This window comes from Vicugna pacos, chromosome 4 (assembly GCF_048564905.1).
Source record: "Vicugna pacos chromosome 4, VicPac4, whole genome shotgun sequence".
Lineage (NCBI taxonomy): Eukaryota > Metazoa > Chordata > Mammalia > Artiodactyla > Camelidae > Vicugna > Vicugna pacos.
The window spans coordinates 74,855,148-74,874,335 of NC_132990.1; the positions used below are offsets into that span (position 1 = coordinate 74,855,148).

The 19,188-nt window shown below is 55.7% G+C and overlaps 1 protein-coding gene across 1 annotated transcript in view; it reads left to right on the forward strand.

The window, feature by feature from the left end:
- Positions 1-19,188, forward strand: part of ASS1 (argininosuccinate synthase 1) — a 51,200-nt gene that overhangs the window by 25,879 nt on the left and 6,133 nt on the right. The window contains exons 9-13 of the mRNA XM_006205421.4: positions 2,655-2,745; positions 5,587-5,671; positions 6,190-6,254; positions 13,765-13,896; positions 18,981-19,137. Coding sequence (XP_006205483.1) covers positions 2,655-2,745; positions 5,587-5,671; positions 6,190-6,254; positions 13,765-13,896; positions 18,981-19,137 — 530 coding nt within the window. The remainder of the gene's footprint in view (positions 1-2,654; positions 2,746-5,586; positions 5,672-6,189; positions 6,255-13,764; positions 13,897-18,980; positions 19,138-19,188) is intronic.

Genomic DNA, 19,188 nt, shown 5'->3' on the forward strand with positions numbered 1-19,188 from the left:
TTAACTTCATACGGCCCACAGTGAAAGAGTTCATTCAGTTGCCGGCCCGCCATATCTGATGGATGAATAAACCATTGCAGCATCGATCATGCCTCTACATCATGGTTTAGTTCATGGGCCATTTGCTTCCAATTTCTCCTTCTCGGCCCTGTTTCATGCTTTTCTTTCGCCCTCTCCCCATCCTTCCCCCCCTCCACTCTCTCTCTCTTTTTTTCTTCACTCTCTTCCCTCCCCCAACACCCCCCCCAACAAGATGACATTGGAAGTGAGCCCTCCTGCTGGGATGGATAAATAGATGGTATTGATACTCGGCAACAAACTATTTGTCATTTGAACTGGGCTTTTAGGAGGGAGAGTAAAAAGAAGGCAGGCGTGAGCCACCTTGGAATGCAAAGCAAATGTCACTTTATTTCTATTTGGTTATTTTATTTAATCGGTGCTGTCAGGGTGTCGGAAGCCTCCGACTTCCACCGTAGATTGCTGGGTCTTCCCACCTCCTCTCTCCTCCCAAATGCAAACGTTCTCATCCTGTCTGTGGCTCCGTTGACAAGCGCCAGATTGGAAACTGACTGGTGGAAGGGCTGGGGCTCTCAGCGCTGGTGCCCCAGGTTGAGTTCAGCCCAGGCTGGACGACCAGGGAGGAGCCCCAGGCAGGTGAGGAAGGGAGCTCCGGAGTCATGTCGGCCACCCAGAGGCCCCAAGCCCTGGTTCATTTGCCTTTTGGCTGAGGATGGCCCTCAGGCCTCTCTGTTCCCAGGGAATGTGGTGGTTGGCAGGACCCATGAAAGCCTGGGAGCCGGGCATTTCTCTGAAACCAGCCCTATGCCTGGGCTGCGTCTGGCCACGTCCCTCGTGCTGTTTCTCAGGTAACTAAAGCGGCTGGGAAACCGCATGGGGTGATGGAAAGAGCACGGGACAGGGTTTCTAGCTAGAGTCCTCGAGGCTGGCTCCCACACCGGTGGAGCAAGGCAGTATGGTCTGAACAAACAGCTTCTTTGGCCTTGGTTTTTCAACTTGTCCATGGAAGCATTAGGCTGGAGGTCCTTAAGGACCCTCCTCCTCCCTGGGTCTGCCTTGGAGGTCCATACCAGGTCCCTGTTCCCATCCCACAGATGGAAACAGATGAAGGGATGCAGCTGGCCCCAAGCCACACAGCATTTGGGAGGTGCAGGGGCTCAATTGCCAGCCCCATCTGAGCTCAGACATAAAGCCAGAAGGGTCAATTGTCTCTGTTTGGTGCGGACTGGAAAGTGTGGGAACTGGGATGATTGCTCACCTTGACAAAGAGCCAACAAGGAAAGTGACAACAGGTGAGGGACTAGGGCACCCCTGCTGGCCCATCTCTCCTGGAATGGCTCTTCTCGGAGCGAGGCATCGCCAGGAGACTATTCCAGCTGTCCTGTCGCCTCCAGAGTGGGTTAAAGCTTGCACTAGGCCTTCTCTGACATCTTCTTGTCCACTAAACAGCATAAAAAAAACTGTCTATACATTTAAATGGTAAGGCAGTCGAAGGCAAGTATCAGTTCCCCCACTTAACTGATGAAGAAACTGAGGCTCAAAGAAGTGAAGCAGCCTGTCCAAGGTCCCACAGCCTGAGGTTTGACTCCTGGCTTTGGGGCTGTTTTCCACCAGCCTAAAATCCAACACATCACTGTTGAGGGCCTCGTGGGCTTCCTGCCCTGTGCCATGTAGTCCCTGCCCGCACGGAAGGCACTGTTGCACCTACAGCCCCTCCCCCTTGGCCTCTGGTTCTTCATCTGTAGGTGGGGTAACTGTACTTGACCTCACCAAACTGGGCTGCTGACAACACAAAAGAAGCTGCAAATGCAAAGTGGCATGGGAGCGTTCACGGGGTTTTGAAAGCAAAGATTTAAGGGACGGCACATCCCAGGATGTTAGCAGGTGGACAACAGCTGGGCCCTGGGATGCCCACAGGAGGGACGTGAGCAGTCCGGCCCAAGAGGCCCCCGGCCCCTCTGTGGCGAGGGTCCAAGCCTCAGCCTGGGGGAGAGGGGCCTCGGGAGGCGGCAGGGAATTTGCGAGTTCCAGGCAGCCAGCAGCACCACTGCATCAAGACGCAAGGGGCCCATTTTCCAACACGCCCAAGAAAAAATATACATAGAGGTTGATGTGTTTTCAAATGGGTTTTTGCTTTGCTCTCCTCTTTTCTCCCTGTGAGTATTAACCTCAGGGACCCCGGGGACGGCTCTGCTCGCCGGAGCACCTGCTGGGGTCACGCGCAGTCATTAGCTTTGCGGTCAGTGCAGAATAAACCCCAATTCCCGGCGCCTGCAAGAGCGTGCGCGCCCGCTCCCGGGAAGCCCGCCTGGCGCTGCCACCGCCTCGTGCCTCCAAAGTCGCGCTTTTCCTGCCTGACTTGTTCCTCCTGCTATTCTACCTCCAGCTGTGGGGGCGTCGAAGAAAAAGATGAGATCAAGTTGAGGGGAAAAATTGTCTGATTTCTTGAGCCTTTTGTTTCCCAGGCCCCTGGCTGGCTCCGGGTGGGGGGCTGGGAGGCCTGCTGGACTCTGCCAGCCAGTGGCAAGTGCCAGCAGCCCCCTGGTTCTGGAGAGGGGTGCAGGGAGTCCAGGGACTGGCCTGGCACAGCTTGGCTTGGACACACCTCCCTCCAACTTCTTTCTGTCTTCTGTCAGAACCAAGCGCCTCCAGGCCTTTACACCAAGACCCAGGACCCGGCCAAAGCCCCCAACAGCCCGGACATCCTTGAGATCGAGTTCAAGAAAGGTAGGTGCCCACCTGTCAGGACTCCAAGGGGCAGACTCCTGGGGCCATGGCTCCTTTATCCCTCTTGCCTAGGAGCCTGGGTACAAGCCCTCTGCATCCCTCCTGTGTTTCTAGAAGCCAGAGTTCAGGCAGGAGCTTCAGGTGTTCCCCACTGCCCCCTTCCTCTGAATGGCATGATCTATGTAAGCCTCCAGGCTTGGAAGGAAGGCACATTTGGGTGCTCTCCCCTGGTTCATGGGCACCAGATCTGGAGGGAGCATTCTAGTCCCTGAGCAGCCACTTGCGAGCTGCTTTGGCCCTTTGGGGAAGTCATTCAACTTTCCTGGGCCTCAGTTTCCTCATCTGTAAACTGGGGATAAAAGAGCATCTGCTGCCTCGTGTTTTCATGGTATCAAATGAGGTCTGGGTGGGGTGTATCCAGCACAGGGCCCAGCATTGAGAAGGTGCTCAGCAAGTGCGAGTCTTAAAGAGCCAGCCTCAGGGGCCCCTCTGATGCCACTGCTGGTGCTAAGTTAGCTGCGTGATGCATCTCCCTACGCCCCATCCTGGGTTCAAAGCTGCTACCATTCCTGCTCGTGTCCTGATCTCCTCATTTTCTCTGTTGTCAACAAGAAGTGTTTGCTGGCCTGGTCTGAGAGCCCAGCCTCAAGCCTGGTACCAGGGACACTCTGTGCCCTGGAGGACAGAGAGGAAGGCAAGGCATGCCTGGTAACGGGAGGAGTAGGACCAGGTTCAGGGTGAGGGCTCAGGGTGTCCAAGGAGAGGACCTTTCCAAGAAGCTGCAGAAATCAGAGAGGCTTCCTGGAGGAAGTGGTACTGGGCAGGAGCTGGAGGAACCAAGAGGGGTCTTGAGGGCATTCCAAGCCCAGGCAAGGAGGCCAGCCCTTCTGTCCACAAGGCAGCTGCAGAGACGGGACAGAGAGAGAGGGGCTCTGCCGAGAGGCCTTTCCCAGGGCACCTCTGAGGATCGGGGAGGGGCAAGCAGGGGTTCAAAACCCTGCTCTCTCCTGCTGATGTGACCTTGACAACCAGTTTCACCCTTCTGGGCCTCAGGCTCACTCACCTATAAAATGGGCCACAGAAATGGTGCTCATAGATGCTGAGCGTGGTACGTGGAGTGAGGCTGTGGGAAACAGAGGCTCTTGGTACTTTAATAACCTGCCTCCTCCTTGCCTTTCCCCAAAGCCTGGCCAGGCCAGTGGGCATTTTCATGGCTTCCCCAATCTGTTCAAACCCTTGAATTTCATGCCACCTGGGGACCAATGGGTCCTTGTCCAAGGCCCCTAGAGGCAGCTGGAGCCCTAAGTCCATCTTATGCCCACTCTTTTGGACCCACGCCTGCATGGGTGTGGGATCCCTTTGGGCATCATCTCTGAGAAGATGGTGGCATGGGTCCAGGCAGCACCCCCGTAGGTCCCTCAGGAGCCCGGGAGAGTGGTGAGGATGGGAGGTGGGCAGGAGGCAGAGAGGGTCCTGAACACGGGGTCTGGCCCCCTTTCCTCCTGGAACAGAGCAGTCCCGAGGGCTGAGCCTAAGAAGAAATGTGATCCATTTTAATGCTTTGAGGACTGTCTGGAAAAAAAAAGTAGACGGGAGGAACCCTCCCTGACGACTCCCCATTCACCCTCTAGTTAATTTATTTGAAGTTTTAATCTAATTATTAACTATTTTAAAGGCTAAGAGGCTTTCTCTGGCAGCAGCACCAACAATGTCAGCTCCTCTTGGGGACAGGCCCCTTCCAAGGCCCCGAGAGGCCATAATGAGACCGGGAGGGAGAGAAAGGGAGAGGGGAGAGGCGGGGTTGGCGAGAGGGGCTTAAGGTTCATTATTGGGCAGACTTACATTTAATAGCAATTTACAACCAAGTTATAAAACCCCTGGAAATGGGGGTTAAGAATGGCGAGGCTGACAGCGCCTGAGCGAAGCCCCTCCAAGCGGCGCCCGGCTAATAAAGACTGGAAAGCCGCTATTGAGGCCTGATTGGCACCCAATCGCTGGCTACATGGTAATGAGCTGGGCAGATGGGTGGGGGATTAGCCGCCAACTTTGAACAGCTTTTCTTTGTCACTGTTACAGCTCTCTTGTTAGGCCTCTAATACATTTATTGCTCATTTCACACCGCTCGAGAAAATGCCCCCTTGCTATTCAAAGTCAACCCCGAACCCACCCACTGCCCCCCCTCCCGCCACCCCCCTTGACTCGGCCCTTCCCTCCCCGAGTGGCCACCTCCCTCCTGCCCTCCTGCCACCCCAGACCCGACTTCTCAGAATTCATGGGCGCCTCCAGCCCTTCGCCCGCCGGAGCGGGCATCATTCCACCCCCATCAGCCAGACGGCTGCGTGTGGGTCTGGGGTGCAGGACAGGGGCACAGGGGTCCACCTGACAGACGTGGCAGGGGGCTGTGTGTGCATGTCTGCATGTGTGTATGTGCGTGTGTGTGTGTGTGTGTGTGAGCTCAGCCGCACCTCGGCCAGGCGGCCCCCCGGTAACTGGTGGGACAGAAGGTACTTCTGCGTAAGACAATGGTGGAGCGTGAAATTCAATTAGTTCAGGGCCTGGTTCCAATTTCACAGCCCCTAAATGCAAAAGGGGCACAGAGAATGGGAAGGGTGGGGGAGAGCGTTTTTATTGCATTTTCCCTTTCATTCTGGGGGGCTTTCTCGCCCCTTCTCTCTCCCCAGCAGGCCTCAACCTGCACAGGGCTTTTCAAGGAGTCATTTGGAGTCCATATCTGTCACATCCATTTAAGGCGTTGCGGGTGGAGGGAGAGGGCGGGGGAGAGGCGCAGGCTTCTCCGCCGAGCTCAGGCCGCAGGCCCACCGCCCTCTCCTCCTGCCCTAGGGGTCCCTGTGAAGGTGACCAGCATCAAGGATGGCACCACGCACAGCACGTCCTTGGAGCTCTTCATGTACCTGAACGAAGTCGCGTGAGTGCCGGCAGCCGTGCCCAGCCTCCAGGGAAACTGTTGTCCCGGGCAGGCACCAGCTGGGCCCATCACGGCTGATGGTCCCAGCCTGAGGTTTAGGGGCCAAGGAGGAGAGGCCTGTGTCCTGCAGGCAGCCTTGGTACTGCCCCATAGGCGCGAGGTTCTTTGGTTTAGTGGGAGAGTCCTGATGGCCCTCAGCCTTGGATGGTAAATGACTCCAGGGGGGTCCACTGCCCCGTAGGGATGGTCCAGCTGGAGCTTCCAAGCTCTGCTGGATCTGAGACCAGGAGAGAAGGAAAGGTGAGCAGTGTTTAGGGCTGGGGGCACACGAGGCCCAGGACAGAGATGACGGAAGTTGCAAATTGAACTCACTGTGTAACTCAGGTGATCCCGTCCCTCTCGGACCTGAGTTTCCCCATCTGTACAATGGGTGGTAGGACCGGTGGCTTGGCTTAGATGTCCTCTGAGTCTTGGATCCTGAGATGGGGACTGACGCCCTGCCTGTGGTCTCCCTACAGGGGCAAGCATGGCGTGGGCCGCATCGACATCGTGGAGAACCGCTTCATTGGAATGAAGTCCCGAGGTGAGTCTGTCGGCCTCCCTGAAGGCCGACCCTCAGCTCCCAGAAGCCACTGAGCCCCTGTCACATCGCTATTACCAGGCTAACTTTGGGCAAGTCTTTTCACTCTGCCAGACTCAGTTTCCCTCACGTGACATGGTGATGAGGGACCCTTTGCCCATGACGTCCGAGGCATTATGAGAAGAGCTGTCCTGGGAGCGGGGAGAGCCTGGGGGTCAGGGGGAGGCTCAGAGGAGAGAGGAGTCCAGGGCCAGGTCTGGAGGTCAGGCCCTCCTGTGCCCTGGGCAGGTCGGCCAGGCTTAGAGGCAGACCATGTAGGGCCGATTTCGTGGTCATTAAAAGCTGCATGGAGGAGGCCAGCTGGCTGGCAGGGCGGGAATCCTGCCAGGGGTGGGCGCTGTGAGCCAGCCGGGGCCCTGAGGGCCTGTCCCAGGGTCTGGCATGGTGTGGAGGAGTGGGGGATTTCTCCAAGGATGGGCAGGACTCCGCCTTGGTGCTGAGCGGCTGCCACCTTGGCTAAGCTGCCCGGCCCCTATCCACCTCTGGCTGGGCTGGGAGGGAGGAGAGGCTGGACCCCAAGCAGGCACTTCCGTCCCCTCAGGGTTCCCTATCAGTCGCTCTTCAGGTCATCCGGACCTCCCCCTCCCCCTGTAGAGGAGGAGCTTTCATGCCGCCCTGGGATAAAGCGACGCCACGTGCTTCGGGACTCCAAGCGGGAGGGGCAGGTTTTCGGCAGTTGGAGCCCCGAAGTCGGGCACTCGAATTTTCAAGTATCAGTGGTGCATTGAGGCCTTCTGCGTGGACAGGTGTTCAACTCGCTTTACTTAGGGTCAATTTTAAACCAGATAAAACCAAGCCAAGGTATCATCATGGCCCTTTGTCCTTCAGGATGTTTTTACTAAGATTCTAAAATCCAAAGAGAGTTGACGGCCAGATTCCAGCGGCCAGAAAGGCCCTGGCCCGGGAGGCGGGGTGCCAGGGCTCTCGAGCCGGGCTCCCTCCCTGTGCCTTGCTGGGTGACCTTGGAATTGTTATCTCAGGGCCTCAGGTTCCCCAAGTGTAATGTGGCAGGCCTCGGGGTGGGAGCTGGATCATTCTGGCTGTGACCTGTTTGAGTTTCTCTCAAAAGGGGAGGAAGGGAAGGAAGGAGCCGCTTTGCCTCTTTCGTGTTTTTTTCCTCCTCGACACAGCTATTATCCTGAGATACAACCTAATTGAAAGTCTCTCGGGAAGGCCTTGTGGAGAACAATATGGCTAATTAGCTGCTCCCTTCTCCCCTCACTTACCTTTGTGTCTTACCCATATTAACATCTGATGAAATGTCCCTTTGTCTCAGTCTGCCCTTTGGAGCCAGCACAAAGCACATTATCCAAGGCAGACCCTGGAGAGAACGTGGGGGGCCAGAGACCAGCACCCTCATTTTACAGTCAGGGAAACCAAGGCTCAAAGTCACAGGCACGTTAGTAGCAGGACCAGGACTGATGTCCAGACGCAGAGAGGCAAGGAGTGGAGGGCCACAAGTCACTCCATAAAATGGCACCCTGCTGGGAGCAGGGAACCAAGCCAACCTGAACGGGAGGAAGTAGTGACAAAGGTGTGGCCTGGGCTACTCCAGGGAGACACCCTGGAAGAGGTGGCAAGAGAATAGGCTACAGCTGGTAGAATGTGGAACAGAGTGGAGCCTTCCAGCAGGAGTGGCAGAGGAAGTTGGAGGAGCCCCACGTGGCCAGTTGGGTGGTGGCTCGGGTCCGACGCTGGCTGAGCCCCTGCAGACCTGGTAGAGGAGGACTGGTGTCAGGATCCAGGCCTGGGGACCAGACTTGATTCCCCATCTTGGCTCCATCACCATTGGGAAAGCAACGTGGCCTCTCTGAGCCTCAAGTTCTTCATCTGTGAAATGGGTTGTTGCGCAGATCAAATACAGAGAGCTCTTGACCCATAGTAGGCACTGTGCCTGGACAATAGGCTGGGGCATCATCACCATGGAAGGGCAGAGCCATGAGATTAGCAGTCAGGTCTGACTCCCTTGGCTTCTTGCTGCCCCCCTGAGGAAGAGATTCCTGGAATGCAGCCCACACTTCGCCCAGGTACGGTATGTGTTACCTGCGAGGGGGCTGTCCCTAAACGCATAGAATTTAGCCTGGGAGTTAAACAGTCTTTGGGGAAGACAACCTGGATTCTCACTCTCAAGAACTTGCGGTATGACCTTAGGCAAGTCGCTGTCCCCGTCTGCGACCCCCACCGACAAAGGTGGGACCCCCAGGGACTGGGACGTCTTCCTCTGCATGTTGCCTATTTCCTGATCTGGGTTGGGGGTGAAAGAAGAGAGTTGTTTCATAATTTCAGGGTGAGGTCTTGCTTCTATTTCTCCACGTCCAATAATTCACTGTGAGAAAGAAAGGGGTGGGGGACAATAAGTGAGGGCATTGTGGATTTGCCCAGGAGGTTTTTTATTTGGTCTACGGTAATGGGAGAAGCTGTTAATTGTCAATTATATTGAGGGCAGAACAGGAAGACGCTATTGTTCGTACCTTCGTGTACGGGGGGAAATGTCATTTGTATTGATTTTACAAAGCTCGTAATTGAAATTCGTTAAGGGTTTGGGTTTTTTGGGGGGGGTGGATGGGTAGGAAGTTGGGCGGTGCTAGTGCCCTGGATCTGGGCTGGCCAGGTCGGCAGCGCTCAGGGCCTTGAGGTCAGCAGGCTGGGGGCCCGGGAAGCTGCAGATGGAGTGGCTTTCGCTGTATTGTGGCTGTTCACATCGTATTATCACATTATCTTTTTAACTCCGGAGGGGGGCTAATTAAGCGAAGTAAATGAAATCAGTGGGGAGGAGAAGGGGGGGCGAGGCAGGCAGGAGGGAAGCAGGGAAGGAGCCTGTGCCTGCCCTTCCCTCACCTCTCCGGCCGGTTCCTCTGTTCCCAGCCCTGCCCTGGGGTCTCACCTCCACCCACTCCTCATCGCCTGCTTCCCCTTCTGCCCTCTACTCCTCCCTCCCACTCTCTGCGCTCTTTGCTCCACCCGTCCCATCTCTCGCCCATTCTCCCCTCCTCTCTCACTTCCTCCTTACTGCAAGGAGCAAGGGGTTGCCGCCCACCTGTCCAGGCCTCCCAGAGGTTCTGCTCAGATGGAACGTTCCAGAGCGGAGGGAGACCTCTGAAGCAAAGGCATTCTCACTCCCAGAGGCCTGGGATGGGCAGCCTCAGAGGCCCACCCTGATTCCCAGGTGGGGCCTGCGGGGTGCCAGGGCATAGAGGATGGCTCGAGTCCCACCAGGACCTGCCTCCCCATCACCATGGCAACTGCCTCTATCCTTGGCCCTGGTACCTAAGAGGGGAGCCTTTGGGCTCCAGCCAACCTCCTTCCCCCGGCCTTTCCAAACCCCTCCCTCTGGATACTGCTTTCCCAAAGGACCAGAAACTAGTCCAGGTGCCCTAACCCCCACTCCCACCCCCGCACCCCAGCTGAGTTGGCGGATCCCGCTCAATTCTGCCAAATTGCTCAATCTGGGCTAACCTGGCAGCCTTGGGAGCAGATGAGAAGAATTTAAGCGGCAGCAGCTGTTCTGGTCCCCACCTCTTCCTCCTTGGTCCACTCTCCCCCACCCCCGGCCGCCCCCCAGCTCCTCGCCCTTCTTCCCCACCCGCTCCTTGGCAGTAATTATGGTGTGATTGAAGCTGCTCCACAGAGAACCGCTGACACCTCTGTCTTTTTCCTGTAAACACGGGGAGATGAAAATAGACACTTGAATCCGCTGTGCGTGTCACTCCGAAGATGTCTGTTGTCTCTTCCACAGCGACACGGAGACTCAGCTGTCATTTCCTCCTTCTCTTTGCGCAGTGGTTTGTATGCCGACTGTCAAAAGCCCCAAATCCATAGTCTTTTAGCATCAGGTTTCTGTCACTGGTTTTTTTTAAGTCATTTTTTTTTCCCAGAAGAAATACACAGAAATCATCTGTATCCCCTCCCCCTGTGGAGAGGAGAGGGAAGATCTTTAAGATGCACACATGCACACACACACGCACACACACACGCACACACACCTGAAAACAAGCTTTTTCATCAGTCACAATTAACTTTAACACCTTCTAAGAAAAAGAACAGGAATATTAATTGTGCTGGTGAGTTTCATGGCTGTGGCTTTTTTTGGCCTGTGATTCTTCCTGTGTCTTCCTTGGAGGGTCGACAGCCATGAGGCTGGTTCCTGGGGCTCAGGAACGGGTGGCTCTGCCCTCCAGAAACTCTCTGCTCTTATCCTGGGGAGTAGCTATGATGGGGCAATGGCAGGGGGTCCCCAGGGCAAGTCAGGGCTCTTCCTTGAGCTGAGCTGCATATTCTCCATGAAGGTGTAAGTTGCAAGGGACTTCTGGTCTACAGACCAGCCCTGCAAATACAGCGTGGACCCCGCCCCACGGCTGGCCAGCTGAGGACAGAAAAGCAGAGAGGCAGCTAGGTTCCCCGGGAGCTGAAAATGAAGAGGGCTGCCGCTGTTGGCCGGCTGTCACGGGCGTGTATGCAGTGTAAGGATGGGCTTTGAATGCTTCTGGGGTTTTCTAAAGTGTGGCAAAAATAATGAACAGAAGGAATTAGAAGGCCCACTTCCAATCCAGTAAGTGTGGGGTTCCTAGTTTACACCAGGATGAAAGGACAAACGGCTTTGTCGTTGTCTTGCTGTCACTGGCTCTTGGTGGTAGAGTTTCTAGGATAATTGAAAACCTGCCTTCACATCGGGGCTCTTTCTGCCATTTGGGAGGCAGATACCGCCAAACGTTCTGCACACCTGTATCCTTATAAACAGACTGCTGAACCCTCAGGCCGTTCTTGGTGGCCTGGGGCCATTGGGAGCCACTTGTTTGTGGCATCATACTGTCCCCCACAAGGAGTGGCCCCAAATCTTGTGCTGAGATCTTGTCTGCTTTTCACGGGTTTTCTGTGTCCCCCTCTGCCACCTCCGGTGCCTGCTGTCATGCTGTCATTTTCTCAGCCGCCCATCCGACTCCTACTCCATCAGCCTCTCTGAGCTCTTTCTGGGTTGCGTCTCCGAGCCCCTTTGCAGACGTGGATGACCGAGCCCGTTTGCACTGTATTTACAGGAGTAACGCTGAGGCCTAGTGGGGGTCTGAGGAACCCCTGAGGGAGTCGAGGACTTGGACTTTGGTGCATAAACCTGGGGGTGTTGGCTTTTTCCTACTGGGGAGGCATTTACCGCCACCACTGATTCAGGACAGCAGAGATGTCTCGAGAGCTGCGGCCACGTGGGTGAAATGGGATGGGCACGTTGTAATCATATGAGTGCCTGGTCTCCTTGACACGCATGTGCCCCGAGATCAGGCTATCAGGGGTTTGCGGATGAGGGACTCACACCTCCCCCAAGAGTCTCTTTTTGGCTCCAGAGCACCTTGGAGCCACAGCATCTCAGACTTGGGTGTCCCTTTCACATCTGGTGAGCCCTGGATGACTTTGCAAAAGGCCCTGAGATGCAACCTGGAACAGAGATGGAAAGGCTGGATGCAGGTCCTGTTTCCCTGGGCAAGTCATGTCCCTCCCCGGGGCTCAGTCTTCCCATCTGTGAAATCGGTATATTGGCCCAGCTCTACATTTTAAATACTGTGTGGTGGAGCCCAGGGTTTGCAGTGGGGGGGGGGGCTCCGCTCCACCCAGCAGGGTCTAGTTATCAATCGTACATGCTAAGCTTCTGCCTAAGACGGTTTGAATAACGAATCTGCAGCTAAGTTAGGCGAACACCACACTGGGGCCATCCTCAAAGGCTTTTCTCTAGGGCCGTGACACTTTTGTGATTTCCAGACTTAAAGATGTCTCAGAAGAGGAAATTTCTGGCTACTCACATCAGACACAGCCTTGCCCATGTCCCCTTTGGACTTTGGAGTTGAAACAATCTCCTTTCTGGTTTGGGTTTTTTCTTTTTTTTAAGCATTTTTTTTTTAATTGTAGTGAAATAGAAAACAAAGCTTACCATTTTAACTGTTTGAAGTGTGCAGTTTAGTGGCACTAATTATAACATTCACGTTGCTGGACATCGACCACCACCACCACTACCACCATCTCCAGAACTTTTTCATCTTCCCAAAGTGATTACACACTCACTCCCCGCTCCCCACCCCACCCCCCGCCCCTGGCACCCAGCATTCTACTTTGTTTCTGTGAGTGGGACTCCTCTAGGGACCTCACGTAAGCAGGATCACACAGTGCTTGTCTCTTGGTGGCTGGTTCGCCTCCCTGTGCACCATGTCCTCGGGGTTCATCCGTGGTGCCGCAGGACTTCCTTTTTAAGGCTGAATATTTAATTGTATGTAAACATTCTATTTTGTTTATCTGCTCATCTGTCGGTGGACATTCTGGTGGCTTCCACCTTTTGACTATGTGAACAGCGCTGCTGTGAACACAGGTGTATACATCCTTTCTATGGAAAGATGATGATGGTCAATTTTGAGGGTCACTGAAAACTTGCCCCTTTAAGGCTGTAAAGTTATGTAGTGGGAAGAAAGGGACCTTTTGGGGTGACCTTTGTGGGGATAGGGCGGTCATTACCCCTCTATCAGCACAGCAGACGCAGGGCAGGTTTGTCCAAGGTACTCACCCAAACTTTATTCACGGGGCCGCGCTGCTGGGAAATGGGAGCCTGGCCTTGTGCACATTGTGGGTAATCCTGCTCCTTGGGGACCCAGTGCCTTCAAATCTAGGGTGGCGCTACTAATCAGACCTTCCTCCCGGGACCTTGCTCAGCTCAGGGCTAGGTGCCCCCTCATCACCTGGAGACCACCTGGTCCAAGCAGGTTGTTTGGCAAATGGAGGACCTGGACCTGAGGTGATGGGGAGAAGACTTAGCAAGACCGCCTTCCCACCACTGTCTGGGTTTGGCCGCATCACCACCCAGCCCAAAGTGCTGGTCAGGAACGCGGGGGCCTAGACTCGGTTCCCAGCTCCACCTCAGCCGCGTCCCTTCTCCGGGGCTCAGTTTCCTCATCTGTAGAGTGGGATCAGCACAGGTCAGGGTTTCTCTGCAGAGACGTGGCTGCAGGGGAGCCACCGGCTGAAGGCGGCACGTGTGTGCACATGTGGACACATGTGTGCTCACATGTGCCCAGCCGTCCCCTCTCCGGGCTCCCTGGTGGAAGGCGGGAAGGGACACTTGGGGCCCCGGGCTCCACCATCGTCGGTTTAATTACAGGTTTTCAGCTGCAGGCCGGTGGGCACGAGTCGGGAAGGAGAGGGGAGCGGCTCTGAAACCCTGTCATTTTCCAGCGTCTGAGGGCCTCTTCAAAGGGGGGCATCTAGACATTTTCTCCGCAAGCCGCAGAGTGGACTGTCGTGGCCCCAGCGTGAACATAATGACAGACGCATTTTGCAGCAAGCTGGGCGTGAATGGGTCCGACCGGCTGTCTCCTGTCAGACGAGTCATTATATTTTTTTTTTTTTGTCATTCGCTGACAGTTTGGGTTTCATGCGTTTCTCTCTTTTTTCTTCTTTTCCCCCTGCCTGGAAAAATGGCTAGGTATCTACGAGACCCCAGCGGGGACGATCCTTTACCACGCTCATTTAGACATCGAGGCCTTCACCATGGATCGGGAAGTACGCAAAATCAAACAAGGCCTGGGCTTGAAATTCGCCGAGCTGGTGTACACGGGTGCGTAGACCCTGCGGCCGCTCCCCTCCCCTCCCCAACCCAGGGGACCCCTCCTCCAGTCCCACCTTGCCCACTGCCCCCTGCACCCGGAGGATGCAGGTTGAAGGCGGTGGAGAAAGGGCAGGGGACAAGGGAGTGAGAGGGGATGCCAGGACCTGCCTTGTTCACAGGGTGTCGAGGGAAATGTGCCAGTCCCCTAGGATGTCCCGCTGCCTCTGCCACCTGCGAGCCGCATGACTCCAGCAGGCCAGGGAAGCAGCTCCTGTCGTCCCTGAGGCTGCCAAGTCTTATCCAGCACGTGCCAGGTGCCGGGCTGTTGTGGGGACACGAGCCATCCTAGGGGCCTCCCAGTGTTTGTAAGAGAGCTGCGGCCAGCCCCTTTTACAGATGAGGAAACTGAGGCTCAGTCTGAAAGGAGCTTATGTAAAGTTACGCAACCGGAAGTGGCCTGGCTGCACTTGACCCTAGGTCAGCCTGTCTCCAGGCAGAACCTGAAGCCACTACATGAACTGCCTCAAGCAAGGGAAAGCCCACCTTGACCGAGAACTGGGCCCCAGGCCTGGGCATTGCCTGGGCCGGAGCCCCACTAGGAAACCACTGGGATGGCCGCGTGCCCAGCCCGTGCACGCAGTGTGGGTCGGTCTCCACTCGCCAGATGGGGAGACTGAGTTTCCGTGCCCTACCTGTTGTCGCAGAGTTAAAATCCAGGCCTCCCAACTCCAGATCCAGCCCTCGCATTATAATAGGGGTGACCAATCCTGCCTGTCAACTATTTCTGTTCAACCCATGACTAGTTTGTTCAGTTAAGACTAGTTTTTACATTTTTAAATTACTGGAGAATTTAAAAAAAAAAACAATACTATCTCATGGCATGTGGAAATTATAGGAAATTCAAATCTCAGTGTCCCTAAGTCGTTCTGGGGACCCAGCCTGGCTCACCCGTGACACGCTGTCTGGCTACCTCGGAGCTACGGTGGCAGAGCGGAGTGGTTTGGAGAGAAGCCGCGTGGCCCTGCAGAGACCAAAATCGTCACTCTCTGGCCCTTTCCAGAAAGGGCTGACCCTGCTCTGTAACATTCAGGTTTCCTAATTTGAGAAATCACATCCCACGGTCCCCTCTGAGCTGTTGTGGGGACAGGCTAGTCTTCCCACCCACAGGGGCCCGGATGTCAGGGGGGCCCCAGGAAAGTTAATAGTAATAGTAATGGCCTGGGATGAACCGCCACTGCCCCCGCCTCTCCCCCTCGCCACCCCCTCCGAGGTGCTGTTTTCTCTGAAACCTCCTAATCGCTGTAACATCTTGGGATTTCAAGGGGACTCGGTGGTTATTGGTTGGCATTATTTTCTCCCTCCCATTGTTCCCAGCAGCTCTGAAGCCCAGTCCCCTCTCCCCAGGTACAGACAGGTGTTTAAATACCATTGTCTCCTGCGGGCTCCCTCGCTCAGCAGGGTGGCCACACTGAAAGGTGGATTTTGGTTACAAAGTGGCAGAGTCATTAAGACGTGGCAGGCTGCGGTGAGGGGAAAGCACCTGGCCCGGGGCTCTGCCTGCTCCGGGGGCCACCGGCCTCCCTCCCACACCAGGATGGCTGCCACGTCTCTTGCTGCCCGGCCTTGAGCTGGGCACTGACGAGTATTACCTGATCTTGGCTGCACAGAGGTGAGATAGAGACACTTGTCCAAGGTTTCACAGCTGCTGAGCGGAAGCTTTGAGTCCAGGACAGGCTGGCTTCAGAGGCCGAGTTCTCGGCCACTCCAGTGGGGCAGGAAGGTGATCGAGGGACACAGTGGCGTGTACAGGGGAGCCCAGGCGCCTGGGACACAGCTTGCTCCCTGGCTGCGGGGCTGGTACCTCTGCACCAGATTGCCTGGGTTGAGTCCTTGCTGTCACGCATCCAACCCTCTGCATCCCCAAATGAGTTACAGTGATTAGGTCTAAAAGGAAATAAAACCTCAGAGTGGAGGCTCCTCCCAGGGACTTGTTATTAATATTAACTTCACCCAGAAACCTCTGACGTCCATAGATGCCCCCAGAGATGTCAGGGTGGGCCTCAGGCAGCAGCCTGAACCCCCAGCAGCTCACGGGGGCTGTTTGATGTGACTTCCCACATTCGGGGTGCATAGATGTCCTGGAGCAGCATTAACCTGAGCAAGTTACTGAACCTCCCTGTCCCTTAGCTTCCTCGGCTGAGGAGTGGGGGTGATTCTGCCCATCTCATAGTGAGGACGAAATGCATGGATATTTGCAAAGCCTCTAGTGGCTGGCATGGTCTCCAAGTGTGGATGCAGGAAACTGGGGCCTTGCCTCTCTCTGGGTTTATGACCTTGAGTAGGTCTGTCTCCTCCCTGAGCCTCAGTTTCCCCTCCTGAGAAATAAAGGGCACCAGGCCAGGTCCCTTCTCCATCCTTTCCAGCTTCCCAGCTACAGAGCCATGACTCCGCTGTGGTATTCAACTTCCTCGAAGTCTCAGGGCCTTGGAAGACTGAGGCCCGGGGAAGCCTTTCTGCCTCAGACCCACTCCTAGATGCCCTGGCTCCTGTGACCGCTGGCCACCTCCCCCTCCTCTCACCCCATCCCCAGATTTCCTGACCTGCCTGTACGGGGTTCATACAGGCTGCGTCCCTCCAGGAGCAGACGCTGGCCCCTCCCAACAAGAGTCGTCCTGGTGGGACCCCAGCCTCAGGACCCATCAGGGGTGTAGCCCACCTCTCCCCTCACCTCAGTTGCTTCAGCAGTAAAGTGGGTCTAAAGCACAAAGAGTTGTCATCCCAATTGGTAGAGAGTCCGGCCCAGCCCCAGGCCCCACCCACAGGGCGTCCCCCAGCCTGGGACATGCAGGGTCTCCCCAGTGCAGCACTTTAGGCTCAGCATCCCCTCCCCAGGCTGGGTCTGCTGGGAAGAGAAATCTGAGCACAAGGCCCCGTGGGGAGGGGGGCAATAAAGCCCAGGCCAGGTGCTCCCACAGGGGTCTCTGCCCTCCTATCTCTGGCTCCATCTCCCGCCTGTCTCCCAGCCTGGATCCTAATGGTCTAATTATCCTAACTTAGAAAGATGGCTGAGCCACTGGGGCATGGCGGGGGATGGCCATCAGTGTCCCCTCCAACCGGGGTCTGGGCTAGAGTCAGGAGCCCTCAGGATCTCACTGTGTGGCTTTGGAAAGGCCCTTTCCCTCTCTGGGTGTCTGTCTCCCTGTACACAGGGAGGGCTGGCAGAGGCCATGTTCAGATCTCAAATGCAAAATGCTCACTGAATCCTCACAACCCTCTGGAAGGTGGTTAGTGTCATCTCACTGAGCAAAGGACACTGAGGCACAGAGATTAGGTTGCTTGTCAAGGCGGAGCTGATGTGAACTCAAATAGCAGGGCCCCACAGACTGAGGACCTAGCCCCTTCTCCCCCTGCCCCATCCTCCCCGACGTCTGCGAGCCACCGGACCCCAGCGCCGAGAGGGCCTGCTCCCCTTTCCCACGGAGAGCCTCAGCAGGTGCCCCTGGAGGCCCGGGCCTCCAACAATAGCCGCAGACCCGCGGCTGACCCGACCCTTTATCAGGGCAGGAGATCGCGCACCATCTGGCCCCACAGCTGCCCAGGTGGGCTCACCTTCCCATCTCCGTTTCAGAGAAACCCTACTCCTCACGCTGTCCCTCCCCCAACCCTGGCCATAGCCGCCTTCCCTGGGCAGAGACTGAGAGGAGCCGCTGTCCAGACCCCGAGCCGACCGGGGACTGAGTGCGTGGCCCGCACCGGCCCAAGGGATCTAGGGGACAGATGTGAGTGACAGGGGAGGTAGAACATTTCTCAGGCGCCTCGGGGATGGTGCAGATGCGGATGGGAGAGCACCAAGATGATCATATGAAGCAGAGTTGTTATAACTTAGGCCAGCTGAGGTCGGGTCCCCCACTTCGGCCTGTGTGATCTTGGAGAAGTCTCAAATTCCCGGAGCCTCACTTCCTCATGCAGAGAAGAGAGAAGCTGGGGGATAGGGAATAGCTCAGCGGTAGAGCGTGTGCTTAGCATGCATGAGGTCCTGGGTTCAATCCCCAGTACCTCCATTAAAAAATAAATTGAAAAATAAAATAAGAAAAAAAAAAAGAAGAGAAAGAGGCCAAGAGAGCTTTTTGTCCTGGGACTGTTTGTGAGGATTCAAAGAGTTAGTCCAGGTGAAGAGAACTTAGCCTGGTGCCTGTGCTTCCCATGCAGAAATATCTGCATATGAAAATATTAGCATTATTTTAGGGTGGAGGGTATAGCTCAAGTGATAGAGTGCATGCTTAGCACACAGAAGGTCCTGTGTTCAATCCCCAATACCTCCTCCAAAAGTAAATAAACCTAATTACCTCCCCTCTCTGCCAAAATAAAATAATTAAACAATATAATAATAAATAAAGTATTTTTTGAAAAAGAAAATATTAGCAGTATTTTAAAGGTGAGTCACTGATTTCCAAGGAGCCTGCCCATCTTGAGGCGTGGGGCTCTTCCCAGCTCTTGACCAGTGAGCCCAGGGCCTCCATGCTCTGTAAGCCCGCTAGCCCTGGACTCAATAGATGGGGAAACAGAGGCACAGAGAAGTGAAGACCATACACATGGTCTTGCTGGGCACCCACATCTCGGCCCTGATGACCTATGCCTGAGTCTTACTTGAGATCTCCTGCCCAGCTGTCTGCTGCCCTGATGAGACTGAGCCCTCTGGGGCCAAAGGATGGGGTCCCTCCACCACTGTGTGCCCAGCACCTTGCCCTTGGCACTCCCTGAATGTCTGTGGTGTGAAGCAGCAGGTTAGACCCTCCTGATCTTTGGGGTTGACTGCACTGCAGTCTTGTGCAGGCACGTCTTCACCCACAGGAGTCCGGCAAGGTTACAGGACAGGAGCTGGCGGGACTGATCCTTAACATGGTCATTCACAAGTGCACATGGTGCCAGAACTTCACAGTGAACGAGGCAGATGTGGGACGGCCCTCCCAAGCTCACGTCTGCCATGATGGGGTGAGGTGCAACGTGCCCAAGTCCTCCTCATGTCCTGGCCCAAGGCTGTCAGCACAGTGGGCACCCTGGCTCCCTAGCACCCTCTCTTTTCCTCCCCGCAGGTTTCTGGCACAGCCCTGAGTGTGAGTTTGTCCGCCACTGCATCGCCAAGTCCCAGGAGCGTGTGGAAGGGAAAGTGCAGGTGTCTGTCTTCAAGGGCCAGGTGTACATCCTCGGCCGGGAGTCCCCACTGTCCCTCTACAATGAGGAGCTGGTGAGGTAGGCGCCCCCACACCTGCCCCAGCTGGGCACAGACCCTCAACCCAACAT